General features: G+C 48.7%; 2 protein-coding genes across 4 annotated transcripts in view; both read right to left on the reverse strand.

Annotated features, from left to right (window-relative positions):
• The window catches only part of SNRPE (small nuclear ribonucleoprotein polypeptide E), a 1845-nt gene extending 376 nt beyond the window's left edge, over positions 1-1469 (reverse strand). The window contains exons 1-4 of the mRNA XM_027659684.1: positions 1360-1469; positions 990-1016; positions 311-373; positions 14-92 (exon numbers count right to left, since the gene is read on the reverse strand). Of these exons, the coding sequence (XP_027515485.1) occupies positions 14-92; positions 311-373; positions 990-1016; positions 1360-1413 (223 nt within the window). The 5' untranslated portion in view covers positions 1414-1469. The remainder of the gene's footprint in view (positions 1-13; positions 93-310; positions 374-989; positions 1017-1359) is intronic.
• A 440-nt stretch (positions 1470-1909) lies between these two features.
• Positions 1910-17058, reverse strand: ZC3H11A (zinc finger CCCH-type containing 11A). 3 transcript variants are annotated; one of them, XM_027659682.1, is made up of 18 exons: positions 16969-17058; positions 13053-13105; positions 12237-12429; positions 11921-12040; positions 11102-11225; positions 10482-10685; positions 10163-10279; positions 9651-9731; positions 9120-9230; positions 8418-8480; positions 8073-8174; positions 7817-7882; positions 6491-6982; positions 5892-5965; positions 4874-5195; positions 3969-4138; positions 3772-3839; positions 1910-3272 (listed from the first exon to the last, which is right to left on the reverse strand). In XM_027659682.1, the coding sequence occupies exons 3-18, from the start codon at positions 12288-12290 to the stop codon at positions 3008-3010; spliced, it is 2433 nt and encodes an 810-aa protein (XP_027515483.1). In that variant the 5' UTR covers positions 12291-12429; positions 13053-13105; positions 16969-17058; the 3' UTR covers positions 1910-3007. The 3 variants fall into 3 exon arrangements, with proteins under 3 accessions (XP_027515483.1, XP_027515482.1, XP_027515484.1); XM_027659681.1 differs by lacking the exon at positions 16969-17058 and adding an exon at positions 14421-16938; XM_027659683.1 differs by lacking the exon at positions 16969-17058 and having other exon boundaries at positions 9654-9731; positions 13053-16938.
• Positions 17059-17999: the final 941 nt, after the last annotated feature.

Genomic DNA, 17999 nt, shown 5'->3' on the forward strand with positions numbered 1-17999 from the left:
CACTCTGACCTACCCAGCTGCTTCCTGGACTTTGTTTTGGAGTGAATCTCCTCTGCATCATCCAGCACCAGGTTCATGTACTCATCAAAGCCCTGGGAACAGCACCAAACACAGTCAGGGAGGTAAAATTCAGCAACCACCCCACAAACCCTCCTCAGCTCTGCAATTAAGGCTCTTTACAGGAGAGACATGAAGCACTTCCACCCCCATTCTTGGAAAACAATGGGAAAAGAAGGAAGAAATGGATTTATGAACCTGAACCCACCCCCCAAAATGATCAGAGCTGTGACAAGGGAACAGTGATACTCACAATGATGCAGCCTTCTATCCTCATGTTCACCTGCTCATAGAGCCACACCTGGATCCTGGATCTCTAAAAATCATGGAGAGGGAGAATAAAACAGGAACATAAACACCCCAAGCAGTTTGTTCCCTCCTGGGCATCCAGGGCTCCTGGCTGCCAACAGCCACTGAGCTCTCAGAGGAGTCTCTCTGTTATGCCCTCTGGTGTTTTTGATGTTTTGTCAATAATTAATTAAGTAATAATAAATAACAGCTAATAAATAGTAATTAACAATATTTAATAATGAAACACAGGACAGCAGAGATTTTTAATTGTCACAGGGAAACAGTGGAAGGTGTCTCTGCCCAAGGCAGGGGGTGGAACTGAAGGGTCTTCAAAGTCCCTCGCAACCCAAACCATGCTGGGGTTCTGTGAAAACACCCCGGACTGCAGGATCAACACCTGTTACACAGGTAATTCCTGGCTGGGGGAAGGAAATGTTGAGCTGCTTTCACCCCTCTGAATGCCTGTGAGTTCCTCAGTTCCACCGAAACCGGCTCAAAACCCGAATTAACAACCCCAGCCTGGTGTGGCAGCACAGGCCACGTGCTCAAGGAGCACCAAACACTCCCCAAAGGGTTTTAAACTGAAACAAAGTAGATTTAAATTGGATACTGGGAAGAGGTGCCACCCCCAAGGTACTCACGTTCTGCAGGTATCGGAAGATCAGGTTCTGGAGGGGAGGGTTAAGGTCCGGCACAGCCAGGGACCCCCGGGGACACAGCCCGGGGGGAGAGAAACCCGCGGTCCTCGGGGGAAGGAACCCCGAGGGATCAAACCTGCGACCCCCGGGAACGAAACCCTCGATCCGGGGGGTGAAACCCGCGGCCCCCACGGTACAACCCCCCCCGAGGGATCCCACCCAGGCCCCTGGCGGTGAGAGCCGCGCTCCGCGGCCTGGAACCCGCGCTCCAGCGGGGGACACCCACGACCCGCGGGCCCCTCCCGGCCGGCAGCCCCCGCCCCCCGCAGCCCCCCGCGTTCCCCCCGCGTTCCCCGCGGGCCGTGCAGGATACGATGGGCTGCACCATCACCTTCTGCACCTTCTGGCCCTGCCCGCGGTACGCCATGGCTGCCGCTCCCTCCCCGCGCGCCGCGGCCGCGGGGCACTCTGGGATAGCGGCGGACTGCGCGGCCCGGAGGACCGCGGCTCTACTGCTCCGGGAGGGCGGGAAACCGGGAACGTCCAGCGGGAGGCCGTTCCCAATCCTCCTGTCCCTTGTTCCCTGGGAGCAGAGCCCGACACCCCCCCCCCCCGGCTCCCCCCTCCTGTCAGGGGGTTGCAGAGCCAGAAGGTCGCCCCTGAGCCTCCTTTTCTCCAGGCTGAGCCCCCCCAGCTCCCTCAGTTCTCCTGCTGCTCCAGCCCCTTCCCAGCTCTGTTTCCTTCCCTGGACACGCTCCAGCCCCTCAGTGTCCCTCCTGAACTGAGTGACCAGCACTGGACACAGGATTTGAGGTTCCAGCAGTGCCAGCACAGGGGGACAATCCCTGCCCTGGACAACCCCCCTGAGCCCCCAAACCCTGCTCCTGCACTTATTTATTCATAAACACTCGGCTACAGGGAAGGAGGAGGCGACCAGACGGTGTTTAATACAATTCCTTAAATAAAATACACATAGAAACCAGAACCAGGAGGTCTGTACAGACACGAGCGGGGCGGGCGGAGGTGACCAGCCTATGTTTAATACCTTAAATAGAATACAAATATAAAATGGAAGAATAAAATATTTACAGAAACCATGGTATACACCAAAATCCCGCCTCCACGGGCTGATAAGAGGAGGAGGAAACCTTCCATTGCCCTCTTCCTCTCTCCCAGAGTCATTCCATGGGCACATGAGATGGATGCTGGCGGACGTCACGGCGTGAGGAATTCCTTCAGCAGGATGAAGGATCGGCAGCTCAGGGGAGCAATCCTTGGAACCAAGAGGCACTTAAACCAATCCTTCCTTTCCCAATTCACTGCAGACGACGAGAGGAATCCTGGCTGCCCACCCCAGGATCCTGTTCCCATCGGGAAAAAGCACCCTGATAATTCAAAGTAAGGCTGGATGGACACACCCCAGCCACCGCCCTTGGCAGCGTGTTTGGTCCAAAATACTAATTAATCTGCTCCCCCCCCCCCTCCCCCCAGCATTGTCATTAATTCCCCTAATTAAAGTCAAAATGACAGCGTACAGCAGTAAAACTCAAGAGTTGACATAGTAACTCCAGGCTTTGGGTACCAACTGTCCACGGGATCCGAACACGAAGCGCTGAAATGTGCTGAACGTTGGGTCGTGCCAGGGAGGGGGGAAGGTGGAAGCTTTTGTTTGAAGCCTTTGGAGTGTCACAGAATGAACAGATCAGTTCAAAACCATCACAGTCTGGAGATGGGTTCTCTGTGTCCCCAGAAAAAAACCCACAAGTGCTTTGTCCACTCCGTGTGGAAGGAGCCACCGACAGTCCCGGGGAAATCCAGGACAACTGAGTGCAGATCCTGCCTAATCCTACCCATCCAACTGTGCCTTCAGCCTCAGCCAGGAAAGGATCACCTCCACATATCCAACAAAATATACAGGTTTGGGGGTTGTGGAGGGGGGAAGTTTATGGGGTTTTTTTTTGGTGTTGGGTTTTTTTGTCTTTTTTTTTTTATTTTATTTTTTTTTTTTAAGACTGTGCAGTTCAGCTGTCAATCATCTCCGAAAGTTCCAGAAGGAGGTCATCCTCGTCCTTCCCTGGGTCCAGGTCAATCTCTGCTTCCAGTTTGCCTCCTGAGATTTCCCAAATGAGCTTCTCGAAGTCGTCTTCCACAGACAGAGGTGCTTTGGCAGAGCCCGTGGAGCTCAGCCGGCGCAGCTTCACCGGCACTTCTGAGGAAGCTGAAGTTGAGCTGGAGACCTCTGACTGTGCCAGGGAGTCTGCCTGGCTCCCCAGGTGGAGCTCAGGGCTGGGAAGAACAAGAGGGAACATCAGTGTGTGACATTCCTTACCTGGAATTCAACCCTCCTACATCCCAACCCTCACACAGGGATTGTGACTCAACCTGGGACTACTTTTAAAAGTCCAGGATCAGCAGGTACAGTTGTCAGTTTGGAGATTTATCCATCAAGAGACACCTGGAGTCTCGGAAAGAAAGGTCAGAATTTGTAGCCAGAGAGACTTTTCCACCTTTACTGATTTGACCATAAAAAGGGGAAGAAGTGACCCTCTACAGGCACTCAGAAAACCCAAAGAGTCACTGAAAAGCTGTACCCAAGTGCAGCATTTTAAGAAAACCACCTAAATAAGCATTGCTGCTACAGAAATTACTTCAAATTAATTGTTTCTTTGTTGGGATTTTGGCACTGATTACCTCGAAACTCGAAATTTTCCACATGTGAACAAACCCACCTGTTTCACATGAAAGTGGCAGAGATCAAGAAAAGGGACAAAGGTGTGATTGTTACCTGGTTTGAGGTTTTTCCCTCCGAGGTATGGAGACCAGGCTGTCCTCTGGCAAAGCAGGAGCCACGGCCTGGGGAGAAGGAAGACAGTAAAAATCTTCCCTGGATATTTCAGTTTTCCACCTCTTCTCCCAGAAGAGGGTAAGATTTGGCCATAAATGTTCCTGGGGACCCCCAGCTGGCTCGAGCAGTGTCCTTACCGCAGCTGCTTTCTTGGCTGAGGGCTCCTTGGTGTCCCCACCGGTGGCACTGAGGGGCTTCACGGCCACCACGGCAGTGGGGTGGCTCTCGGTGGCCTTGCGTTTCAGGGCCTGCCTCGGGGAGGACGTGGCTCTCCCGTCCAAAGGCTTCAGGCACACCTTGGATTTGGCTGGAATAGAAGGAAGAGTGAGATGGGTCAAAAAAAACAACAGGTTCTTAATAGTCCCATAATCACAGAATTGGAAAATAGTTTAGGTTGGAAGGGACCTTAAAGATTGTCCCGTTCCACCCTGTGCCATGGGCAGGGACACTTTCCACTAGCCCTGGTTGCTCCAAGCCCCATCCAACCTGGCCTTGAACAGTTCCAGGGATGGGGCAGCCACAGCTTCTCTGGGCAGCCTGTGCCAGGGCCTCCCCACCCTCACAGGGAAGAATTTCTTTTGTGTATCAAACCTAAATTTCCTGTCTTTCAGTGTGAAGCCATTCCCCTTGTCCTGTCCCTGTTTCCTGATGAACAGTCCCTCTCCAGCTGCCTTGTAGCCCCTTCAGGTCCTGGAAGGTGCTGTGAGGTGTCCACACAACCTTCTGTTCTCCGGCTGCACACCCCCAGCTCTCCCAGCCCATCTCCACAGGGGAGGTGCTCCAGTCCCTTTATTGACTCCGAGACCTCTCCTGTGCTTCCTCCACCAGTTCCACGTCCTTCTTCTGTTGGGGGCACCAGAACTGCAAACAGGACTCCAGGTGGGGTCTCACCAGAGCAGATCAGGGAGGGTTCTCCCCTCCCTTGCCCTGCTGGCCACGCTCAGTTGGATATGGCCCAGGATTTGGTTTGGTTCCAGCACACGTGGCCCTTCTCCCCAGGCTGCTCTCCACAGCACACCCTGAGCTGACACTCAACACTCACTTTTAGCTTTCCGTTCCGGAGGCTGGGCTGCCTTTTTCCCTGGGGACACTGCAGGGTCCTTCTCTGGGCTTCCCACCCCGTCCTCCTGAGGCTTCACCAGTTTCCTCCTCCCAAGCTGATAAGCTGGTCCTGAAACCACGGCGGATTCAGGGCTCCCTGTTGGGGGAGTTTGATCCTTGGCTGGTTTCTCCACTGGGGTTGGCACAGCAGCTGCTTCCTTCTGAAGCTTCTCCTGGCGTTGCTTCAGCTGCCGCTTCTCCCACATGATCTCCTCCAGGCTCTTCACCTGCACTGTGGAATTAGCTGCACTCTGACCAGAGGGCTAAAAAAACAAATAAAAAAAAGAAAAGGATTATTAGGACAAAAATCTATGGAGACTCCATTAGGAAAATCTGGGTGGCAACCCCTCCAAAATGGCTCCATGTGGCACCATTGAAATCCAACATTTTTTGTGTAAAATGCTGCCTGTAACAAGATCCCTGCTTTGCTCTGGTAATAACGTTTCAAAAGCCTGCAATTCCCAACACAGCAAGCTGCTTTCACGGAGCAGAAGACTCTAGCTGTACCCTGTCCATTCTTTTCAAGGACTACAAAGCCATACAAGCTCCCCCATACAGCCTGATGTCCTCTCGTGAAACCTCCAGCCTTTGTCACTGAAATACTCAGCTCAGAATTTCAAGACGTGCCCAAAGTTTGCCAGAGAAAGTCACTGAGAACAAAACCATTCTCCCCACATTAACCTCTCGTGCTAAGAGGCTTCATTGTGAGGTATAATCAGATTAATTCCAGGTTTTAGTTCAAATTAATTAATTAATTCAAAGTGAGGATTATGATGTTGTCTGGAAACGCTACTGGAAGTGACAGGACCTGAGACTTCACTGCAGCAAATACCAAATGAGGAAAGGTAGGAACACATTCCAACTGGGAGCAGGAAGTGAGTTTACAAACAAAACATGGCAAAACTTATCAGAAATTTTATGTACAAATGTACATATCTAAGTTTTCACAACAGACTCACCTCTGCAGGTGCAGAGACAGTTTTTGGAGAAGGTTTGTTCAATTCCACTATCATTTTTTCTTCTCTTCCAGGTGCTTTAAAACAAGCAGAAGTGAAAAATAAGTATTTTGTCAACAGCAGAGGTAAAGAAACCTGGTTTCCTTGGTGTTTTTATTTTCTCATGTCTCAGGACAGAGGGAAAGGCTACAGGAAGCAATTCCTGAAGCTTCTCATCTCTCCCTCAAAATCTCTTTTTATGTGGTTTATATAATCTTAAGGATGAGGTCTTTAATGCCCTCGTTAAGAAGTTGATACATCCTTCCCAAACACACATTTATCAATAAACACACATTCCAAAGAGGAATGTAACCCTGGATTCAGCACAGGAAAGATTCCATACCACAAACCAATGGCAGAAAATACAAGAGAGAAATCAGACCACAAAGCTCCTCAAGGAATGAATTTTCCAGTGGGAAACACAGAAAACTATCACGTAGTTCGTGGAACAGAACACGGTCCCTTTGACCTTGGTATTCACAGAAGGAAAAAGCGAAGTGAATGCTGAGGAAACCGGCCTCATTTCCCCAGGGAAGCACTTCCCCAGGGAGGTCCCTCCTTACCTATGAGCTTTGTGACCCGCAGCAGTTTCCTCCCTCTGAGGGCAGGCTCGGGCTGTGCAGGAGGAGCGGGCACGTTCTCCCCGCTCTGCTGCATCCTCAGAGCTTTCTCCCTCTTGATCTCCTCCAAGGTTTTGATCCTCACTTCTCCCGCTGGCTTGGCTCTCCCTGGCTCTGCCAGCTGCACCCTGCCGGGCACGGCCGGAGCAGGAACGCTCCTCCTGGGCTCTCCCTCGGCTTTTGGCTTGGCAGGAAACTCCTCCGGTTTTTCCTTCTCTTCCTCCAACCTCTTGTGGTTCTTCTCAGCCAGGGCTCCCGAGAGGGATTTGATGCGGACGGGGGGGACAGGTCTGGTCCCTGGGCTGGGCTCCTCTGCCCTCCGGGCCTCGCCGGGGGCCTTGGCCGGGGGCTCCCCCCGCCTCTGGCTCGCCCTCTCCAGGCGAATCTCCTCCAGGGTCTTCACCCGGATCTCTTCGATGGGCTTGGCAGCCTTCTCTGTCAGCAGCAAAAAAAGGGAAGCACCAGCGTTTAAACACAGTCCAACAACGTTTAGTCTCCAAAATCTGTCACAGCACTGAGGAGAGGGGGTTTGATGCTCTTCAAGATGATGCAGCTGAGGTCGGTATCCTCTGTGCAATCATGGAATGGGTTGGCTGGGAAGGGACCTTAAAGCTCACCCAGTTCCACCCCCTGCCACGGGCAGGGACACCTTCCACCAGCCCAGGCTGCTCCAACCTGGCCTTGGACACTGCCAGGGATGGGGCAGCCACAGCTTCTCTGGGCAGCCTGTGCCAGGGCCTCCCCACCCTCACAGGGAAGGATTTATTCCTAATACCCAATCAAACCCTACTCTCTGTGGGTGTAAAGCCATTCCCCCTTGCCCTGTCACTCCAGGCCCTTGGAAATAGTCTCTCTCCATCTTTTCTGTTGGTTCCTTCAGGCACAAATATATCACCCCAAAGTCTTCCCTTCTCCAGGTTGAACAACCCCAATTAACAATAACATTCTCCTCCTCTTTTAAACCACCTGAATTTTGAAAACCAGAACCTGTTCTTTTGTTAATTCTTAGACCTTGTCTATCCATGGGCATCCCAAACCCCTGCTCCTGGGAATGGTTCTATCCTACTTGTGTGTGAGCAACTGCAGCTTCTGATGGTTCAGGAGCATCAAACCTTGATGAGACATGTGGGAGCCACCTCTGTGACAGCAGCCTCAGGACAGCTCAGCACCCCAGCAAGGGGCAGCAGCTCTTTAAAATTCACTTTTAGGGCACTATGGAAGTTCATGGAAAGAAAAAAGGGGGAGGTGTATTTAATATCTAGTTATTACCTGTCTCTGTACTGCTCTGGTCAGAGGGTTGTCCCAACCTCTCCCTCAGGGACTTCAGCACTTGAACTAAAACACAGAACAGAAAAGGTCAGGGAGACTGCAGAAATCCTGATTTTGTGAGATGAGACAGGAGATCACTCCAGTGGGATTCAAAGTTACCTTGAGCCCTCAACCAACATGCAAAAAGAACCACTAGAAGGAGAAACAAAAAACCTGAGCAGAAAGTGTGGGTGTGAAATCCAGGTGTGTTTGGTACCTGTGCCTCTCCTGGGGGCTTTCTCAGCATTCTCCAGCAGCTCTGTCTTCCTGCCCAGCCTGTCAGCAACGTTACGCCTCAGAGGAAGGAAGGTTTTACCAGCTTCAGAAAGACACAAAGGGGAAAACACTTTCAGAAGGTTTCTCTGCAGGAGGATTTTCCAACAGTCAGCCACAGACTTCAATCCTTCCAGGTTCATATTCTGGTATTTGCCTTTCAGTTGCTAACAGAATTTGGTGGGTTTGCAATCAGTGCACATCACGTAATTTCCTCCCCAAAAATACCTTTAAAAATCACCATGTTTAGGTGAGGGCACCCAAAGAGCAGCTCACAAAAAGCTCTCACCTATGAGAGTTTTCCGTTTTCCCAGTCTGTCAGGAAGATTCAGCTGGATCACAGGATCCTCACCTAAAACAAAGAATCATCTGTTCAGGCACAGAAACCAGCAGCCAGTAAAAGCATCATCCTTCCAGCCCATGACCCTAAAAATGACACTCCTTTGGTAGCCAAACCCCATAACTAATGAATGACTGTGAGTAGAAGTGGTTCTACGTGGTTTTTGCCTTTAAAAGGAATTTATAATTTCCTTTAAAATTAATTTATACAGACTCCTATCACACAACTGCCACTGTCAGCCTCTACAATGCTTCAAAAACTGGCTACTTGTATAATTCCATCTTCTCAATCTTCCCTTTCATTATTCCTGTTTTTAATTAACCTCTTATCTGCACTCTCACTCTTGTTTTGCCATCAGCCCCCTCCCTGCTGCTACTGCACTTCTACAACTCAACCTCAAAGTGAAATGTAACACATTTGAGAGTCTGGAGGATGTGATAAGATATGATCAGTTCTGGCTTAATGAGAAAAACCTCTCCTTGATCTTTCACTGCAATGTAACAAATCCAGCACCTCCAGATTCCAGCCCTTTCCAACACAACCAGGGCCTTCAAGCATCAAGTGGTTTGAATTAGAAAAGGCAGCCCCACACGTGTGAGTTAATGATTACTGAACAGTTTGATTTAGGAGCTGTGAAATGGAAGTTCTCACCTTCCTTTGAGGACAGAGTCACAGTTCTCAGCACTGTCCTTACGTTTTCCTTCTCTGGCACAGGAATTGTCCGAGCTTGGAGCGGATCAACAGCAACTCCTGAGGGACCTTCTGATCAGAGCATGGAACAAACAAGGATGTTTAGGGAAGCAACCCAACCAAACAAAACAGAAGAACCATCACGGAGACCAAGAACATCAGTTACTCATTACTGCCAAACACACAACAAGCAGTGCATGTAAATAAGAGAGATGAGCAGTTTCCCCTTGGATTTGCCCTTGGAATTCCAAGCAGGAACACCAGCTGCTTCAGAAACAGCTCACATGCCAAAGCAGCTCAAGGCCCCCAAAAGTCTGTCCCCCAAGCAGCTCTCAGCTGCAAAAACCATCTCCCGCTCTGAGCCCAAGAGTGCAAAAAACCCCATCCTTCTCCTGGCAAATTCCAGCTATCCAAATAACATCAGAAGGATTAAAAACAAAGACAAGGTGAACAGAAGGCAGAAGGACAGGAAGATAGGGGATATTAACTCACCACCTTGTTTTTTGGCTTTTTCCTTCAGTTTCTTCAATTTGATTTCTTCGAGTGTTTTTATTCCGAAATTTAAACTGTCATCTGAAAGCAGGGAACAGTTCATGAAACTGAGGCTTAAGGGCATTTTGAATAAACCCTGGCAAGACTCCCCATGAGTAAAAACAGCCCCAGAACAGATGGTATTTTGGTAAGGAATTGGCACCTTCCTTCACCCTCCTCCATGGTAAGATCTCCACTTTCAATCATTAATGTAATGCAGAGGGATTAAAGATTCCTCTGGCATTTGCACAATGTCTGAAAGGACACATCTGCAGGCATTTAAACTCCATGTTGTGGCTCTGTTTTGTTCCACAAAAGCAAACCAGGAGGAGTTTACCTCCTTGGGACATATGACATTATTAGATGGGAATGACTCCCTTCAGTGACCTCATGTTCTATTGTGTTTTTAGAACATATTGCTTTCAATTGTCAAATTCTCCTTCCAATCCACCCTCCTACAGCTGCTGGAATACCTTGCTTTGTATTAGCATTGGATTTCCTAGTGGAAATCAGCCTCAATCCATTATGGGCTTCTGTGGCTGGCTGCTGGACAGGTGTTTTAGTTTCTTCTCCTTCTTCAGAGAGCTGGTCTGAGAGACAAAAATAAACCAATTAATTCATGGAGTAGGGATCAGACATGATTGTTCATGTTTATGCAGCTCATACAATGACATTTCAACCCATAAAGATATTTAGGACTCCAGACATTTTAACCACTACAAAATTCAGGTATTATGTGATTTATATATTCACTTACAGTAGGAATACCTTCAGTAAGTAAAAAATGCTCACCATCATCATCTTCATCATCATCTGCAGCATTGATGACAACTGGAGGGTGTGTAGGACTTGGGACATTTTCTGAGTTCTCCACTTTCATCACCCCTCTCAGCTGTGGGGAGGGGTTGGACTGCACAGAGAGTTTGTTTTGCTGCAGTGACATCTGAGCCATTTTCACATCGTCTTCTGCAGACTCAGGTGGGCTTGGGAGTGTGGCTGAGGAAAAGGAGATCATCTGTCACCTGGCCATGTCAAACTCTGACCCCAGTGTTGCAGGTATGACAGGGAAGGTAGATAAGACAAACCCAACTGGCTACTGAATTTAGTTTCCTTATTCCCCACCCCTGCTTACACTGTGAAGGTGGATTCCCTCACACACCCACCTCCCCACCCAGAAAGGACTAAATGAGGGGAAAGGAACCTGAAAGGCAAAGATCACAAAGGAGCTGAGCATGAAAATAAAATTAAACCCCAGAACTCCATCCCATTCAGCTGAGAGCCTGTGACTGCAGACTTCTCCCTGCACTCATGAATGACCGATTCCCAGAGCCTCTCCTGTGTTTTACCCCATCCTAAGCAACATTCACGACTAAATATTGAACAATTACAGAAAATGGAGCTGAGAAACTCACTTTTGCTGGGGGGTAGGAAGAGCCCATCGACATAACGGCCTTTGGTGTGATGGAAAGCACAGTTGGACTTCTGGCAGCCCCCGGGCTGGTTCTCCCAGTAACAGGCGATCTCGCTCCGCTTTTTCTGAGGGAAGGGACAAACCCAAGCTCAGACTTGCAAAGAAACTCACTTTCATAACATGGCAGAGACAGGAGTGTTGCAGGGCAGTGCTGAAATACCATTCCAAAGGTCAACTTCTCGCTAAAAATATTTCGGGGCACATAAAGTTTGTGTAGAGAGGGGGGGGAACAACTAAACATTGTCTGGCTTTGCTTTCCCGTCACTCAGCTGGGGAAGACAGGCCAGCCTGACACATCAACTCAGGGTTTAACTAGTGCAACCCCCAAAATAATGGGATTATTCAGAGGGAAAAAGGGCTTCAATTGCCCAGGTTAAATCTACCTGAATTTATGGGTTCCTTCCCATCTGATTTCTCCCCTCCCTGTACTGCCCCAAGAGGTTGGGATAATGTTATCTGAAGAAACTCAGATTTTTTCCAGCCATTTTCCAGCCCAGCCCTCAGGAGGCTGTTTCCCAGCACACTGAGTGATCCATGGGGTTGCTTCTACCTCTGATTAAGCAAATAACATCAGCACCTAATGCAAACACTTCCTGCCGAGATCCACCTCAGAAATCGATTTTTCTTCCCCCAGTTTCCTGCCACCCCCCTCCTAGTGACCAATATCCCTCTAAAGCAGGTAAACCTATCCTGTAAAAGCACATTCACCCACCCACAACACTGAAAAACGCTGCTGGTGCTTTGTTTTGCAAACACTCACATCGATCTCCATGTGTCTGAACCTGCAGACATTCCTGAAACAACGACCCTCCTGCCAGAGGGTGCAGACGGTCTCACTTCCCAGAGCAGCCTCACAGTGGCGGAAGGCACAGCTGTCTCCCTGGAATCCGAAGGAAAGCAGGGAAAAAAAAGGGATATAAAACCATCCAGCCTAAAATAATGCCCACTTTATTAGAGCTGGAAGCTGTTAATTAAGTTAACAGCAATCCGTGTGTCTCCTCACGTGCTTCCCCTTCCTTGCTTATAAAATAAGAAGGGAAAACCCAAATCCCAAAGGAAAAGGCTCCCAAACACACCTTGTTGCACGTGGAATAGAAGTAGAAGTAGCAGTCGTCTCCCTGGTTGGACATAATGGATAAATTGCTGGGATGAGCTCGCAGGGTTTGCTCTCAGGGTCTTCCTCCAGACTTGGCAAGAACTGGCTTCACTTTTCTGGGACTCAAAGTCTTCTACTGGCTTAGCAGTGAAATCTTCTTTTTAAAAGTAACCCTGAAGAAAGGGATCAATAAGTGACAAATAACTGAGTGATGAGCATTTTTACAGCTGTTTTCTGTTAAGTCAAATTTATCTCTTGAGGGGGGAAAATGTGTTGAAATCAGCTGGTCACAAAAACTCTGCCAAATTTGTGTAAAACCCCATGAATGTTGTCAGCACGAGCCCTGTTCTGGGATTTTAATCACAGTTATATATTTTGGAGCAGAGAAAAAATCAGTGTGTGGCTGTTAGCCTAAAAGTGAGCCACTTCTTAAAAAACTGGTCATCATTTTGAGTTATTAATGGTGCTGATATAATTTATATTGATAATATAATGGATACTGATATATTGATATGAACTGATATTGATATTACCTTTCAAATTATGCCTTAATAATTACATATATTTAATAATAGTAATAATAACAGTATCTTAATATAACTGCTCAATAATATCACATTAATATTACTTAATAACACCACATCTTAATAATATCCCTTTTTCTGAAGTGACATTTGAATAGTATGACATTTGAACTATTACATGATTAATCAATTATTGGCTAATAATTTCTATCAAATACAACAGATACATTAAACATTTTTCCAGTCCCTGTGGATTTTGGGGGTTCACACACCTGGACAACTTCAGCACAGACTTTGATCTTCCCAGACATCCAGTTCCCTTCTCCTGTAGGCCGAACCAACACTTGAGTCCATGAATTAATAACAAAGGGGCAGAAAGAATTTTCCTTCTCACATTGCCAAGGGAACCTCTCATCCACAATTCAAACTTAGGATGTGCTCTTAAACATCTTACAACTAATGGAGGAAGCAAGTCCATTGGAACACTGTCAGCCTGGAGACAGCCAGGGTTACTTAGCTCTTCCAAAAAAACCACCAAAAAAACCACCAAAAGAAGCCCCAGCGCATTTAAAGATGAACTTGGGATTCAAAGTGGCTGCAAAAATGAGGCTCCATCTTCCACAGCCGGGCAATTGCTAATTTTTTTTTTTTTTTTTTTTTTTTTAAAATAATTTAACATTCAGTAAGTTGCAATTTCTGGTCTTCCAAGATTTCTTCACCTATTAAGAAAACACAAAAACCTTCCCCCATCTTTATTACCTGTACAGAAAACCCCACATTTGTGTGTATAAACCCACATGCACAGATGTGTTTATACACACGGCAGAGGAGGGAGAACGAAGTGAGAGCGAGAGCAAAAATGAGAATTTCTGGCTGTTTTGCCACAGCAAACTGCAGGCAAAGCCTCTCATTTGGAGAAAACTGGGGGGAAAAAATGAAATATCTCCATAATACCTGGATAGGAGCTGGAGGTGAAGCTGCCAGGGGTTGGTTGGGATGGGGATTTCGGGGGCAGCACACAAACATCCCTCCATGCACAGGGGACAAACACATCCAGCCAGGGCCAAACACATCCAGCCAGGAATAAAAACATCCACCCAGGGGCATGAATGGCTCTAACCCTCAGCAGACAGGTGAGGAGCAGGAAGGATAAAGCAGAGCAAGGACACAGCAAGCCCTGGGGAGCAGGGCAGTGCCCCCTGGGAGTGGCATGGCTGCACGGAACCAGGGGTTGTGAATCGCTTGGATTTGGGGAAATAATTTGGTTTTCCACCCCATGCTACCAATTTGCTGTTCCCTAATCCATGTATCCATCATCATCCATCGCTGCAGGATCATTGGGAAATGGCTCAGGTCCAATCCAGCTGATGATTTTTTGGTGCCACCAGAACCCGAGTTCTTGAGCTACAGCATTTATTTTTTTTTCCATGTGAAGTCATGTACTTATTTTTATATTCTTATAAAATTAAGATTTTTAGGATTCTTGTTTTTTGACCTGCAACCAGACCAGCTAAAATTCAAATAGAAGTGATTTACCCCTTTTACTGCACATTTCTGTGCAAAAGGATTTCGGATTCTTGGGGACAAAACTGAATGAAACTGTTCTTACAGATAATAAATGGTTGGAACCTTTTACTCACACAAACACTAGTGAATTTTCCAGGGTTTTGGTTTGTTTTTTTTGGCAAGGAGTTTTCCCAAATCTAAAATAAAGAGAGGAAAAGTTGGGTTCTCATACGTGTTAATTGTTTTTTGACTGCTTGATAAAGGGAATAAAACAGGAGTTTAAGTGCAGGGTTTCCTTCCCTTCTTCCATATCCATGGGATTATTCACTCTTGACCTTTAGCACCTTCAAAAACAGACTTTGTGTCATCCAGGTTCCTTGGAACCTAATTCTAAAAATTCCCGGAGCTCCTACGTGTGGAGGTTTCAAGGAGACACGTTTTTCCTTCCAAGGGTTTTTTGCTTTTTGGGAGTTTTAGATTAAATTTCAATTCTTCAGTTTGCACAAGGCAACACTTCAATCGATGGCAATTAAGGGCCGTGGCTTGGCTGAGCAAAGGCATTCACACACAAATCACAAGGAATTCCCAGGCTGGAATGTGGCATTTCCTTTCCTTGGGAAGTGAGACACACCTAGGACTCAACATTCCTACATCCACCAGCTTGGGGGGGAAAAAAAAAATCCCTTCAGATTGAGTTCCTTTAAACTAAATCAGCTCAGCAGTTTTCCATATTCCACATCTGGGTTTCCATATTTCCATATTCCTGTTCAGAATTTGAATGGCTCTTGTTTAAGGAATGGGAATAAAGCAAAACTTTAAAACAATTAACAACAATAACAAAAAAAAAACCCACAAAAACCCCAACGAAAAAAAATCTTAAAAGTTCTAAACTCCATAAAGGTAATTTAATTATAAAACAAAGTTAATTAAACACCTCTTTCCTTTAATTTTAAAGTGGCAATCTGAGTGCTAAGCAAAAATCAACTGAATTCACCCCAGAAAATCTGAATAAAAATGAGTAACTCTGGTGCACTCAGCAGGCCTCTGATCCAAGTTGATGAGAACTTTAAACACTTTTTTCCCCCAGAACTCCAGTGAAATGTTTGTATTAAGACATTTCGAACCCATTTTGTAAAAAATTAAATAAAATAAAAGAATTACAGATACAGTAGCTGAAGGTCAGGAAAAACATGACCAAAAGCAACACAAACTTTATATATTTTAAGGGAAGATAAATAATATAATGAAAATCTGTTCAGTGTATTTTAGAAGTTTCTCCTTCCTGGTACTGCAGAACCAACCCCATTCCCTGTCTGATTTCCCACTTTCCTGACCTGCCTCTGTCCTGGATTGAAGAGCAAGAAGGAAGCAAACCTTTCTGCACCTCAAAAAATACCTGAGAGCAGCTTCCTCGCACCTCCCTGAGGGGAATTTTTGGTTTTAAAGCCCCAGTATTTCCCTGGAAAAGTCTCTCCTTGCTGCTCTATTTGTGCCTTTAATTCCTTACAACAATATTTGATGTTTCAACCCCCCATTTGTCCACTGACAAGGGAGGAAAAGCACCAGGAATTACATGTTCTACCCCCCTTTTCAACCACTCTCACTGTCCACCAGCTCTTCCTCCTCCAACAGGCACCAGGAATCAACCCCAAACCCAGGGAAGCTGCCACATCCACTCCAGGATGAGACAGGAATAATTAAATAAACCACTCCCGTTCTTTCCCTATTTCTGAACTCAATCCCGGGGCCTGGCAGAGATTTGCTGTGAACCCCTCCCCTCCTCACTGAAACGTTTTAGTGGACCCCAAAGAACCTCAGCTTCCCCTGGAAGCAGCCACTTGGGAAGGGGCCACTCCAGCTGGGAAGTGACTCCAAGAGGAAGTTTTTCCTGGACACATCCAGGGGCACCTCCAGCCCACCTGCTCAGCTCAGTGTGTGACCAAATCAACCCTGTGGTTCTGTTTTCCTTCCAACCCTACCCCGTCTCTGGAAATCTCCCTTTCTGTAGCCAAATAAACCAGTTTTGCTGTGGAATTGCGGCCCAGAGCTCGATCCCTGGGAACATCCTGGAGGCTCCACTGCAACGGGAAAAACAAAAAAAATCCCTTTTGGCGCTTCCATAACAAAACCATCGACGGGGAGGAGAAAACAGAAACCTCTCGGCTCCAATCCTTTAAGGAACAAAACCCCAACAAACACCCCCTCCCGCGCGATGGCGTCGTTTTAAACGCCCTAAAAAGGAGGAATTAAGACCCGGGTGCACCCAGAGTTACTCAGATCCTAGGAACGAGGAGCAATTAGATGACTACACTGGAGATGCCCCTCAAAGGCTTTGCTGGGGCAGGGGAGGCACAAGGTTTTACCTGGAAATAAGGATTTTTATGAAGCAGCTGCTCTGGGGGGGGGGGCAGCCCTGGGGAAGGGCCTGGGGCCTACATGGGCACGGAGCTCCCCCCTCCCAAAACCCTGCGGGAGGGAACCCGCCTCATCCCAGTCTCATCCCACACCATTCCCACCTCACCCCGGTCCCCCCCCCCCCCCCCGGTGGCCGCGGACACCCCTGTGGGGAGAGCGCGGGGAGACGCGGCCTGCGGCCCCCGCGGAACGGGCCAGAGGGGCCATCCCTACGGCCGCCGCGGGCTACCGAGGGGGCTGTTATTTATGGTCGATCAGGGACTTTACCGAGCCCCCGGGGGCCGCCGTGTCCCCGCCGCGTCCCCGCGCTGTCCCCGCGATCCGCCGGGGCCGCCGCCGTCCCCCGCGCCAGGCTCAAAGATGGCGCCGCGCGCGCCGCCAACCTCAGCCCGCCCGCCGCCAAGATGGCGGCCGGAACGGCTTCACCGCCCGCCACTTCCGGCCACCCGCACCGGGCGGGGCGGGGCGGGCGGGCGCCGGAAACACGATGGGGGCGGTGCGGGCGGGAGGGTTTGCTGTGAGTTTTGGGGTTTCTTCCTCCCCGCCAGAGCCTCAGACCTCCCAAAAACGCACAAAAAGGGTGCAGAGCCCTTCGCTATGGGGCGGACGGGATTGTGGCCCCTTCCCCTCCCCGTGCCCGCAGAATCTGAGGTTGGAAACCCCCTCTCAGTTCGAGGCCAACCTGTGTCCGGTCCCCACCTTGTCCCCCAGCCCAGAGCACTGAGGGCCACGTCCAGTCCTTCCATGGACACCTCCAGGGATGGGGACTCCAAACCTCCCTGGCAGCCCCTTCCAGTGCCTGACCACCCTTTCCAGGAGGGAATTCCTCCTGATCCCTAAGAATGATGCTCATCCCCCATTTTAGAGCCCACCTACCTGACCGCAGCCCTTGAGGTGCTGTCCCCTCCCTCGTGCTGCATCAGGGATATCCCTTCCATACTGGAAGATATTTTGAGTTTTCAACCCGTTTTCCCAGCCTCGGGATCCTTCAGGCCCTGCTACCCCATGGGCCTGGCTGGGTGTTTTGAGTATCAGCCATTAATTGCTCTGCCCATCACAGACCTCAACCTGCCTCCCTCCGTGTTCCTCCTCTCCCTCCCAGTGTGCCACTTTTCCCTTTTTTTTGGATCTGGGGCACCAGGAAAGAGCCATCCCAGCAGCAGGAGCCGCGTCCATCCTCGTGGAGAGGGGCCCTGGGCAGCCCAGCTCTGGCACAGCAGGCACGGCCATTTCCCCACTCAGTGACTTCAAAATCCTGTGATTTGTTTGGTTTCTGTGCATCCAGCCTGGACTATGTT

Source organism: Corapipo altera, unplaced genomic scaffold (assembly GCF_003945725.1).
Source record: "Corapipo altera isolate COAL_440 unplaced genomic scaffold, ASM394572v1 77b, whole genome shotgun sequence".
NCBI lineage: Eukaryota > Metazoa > Chordata > Aves > Passeriformes > Pipridae > Corapipo > Corapipo altera.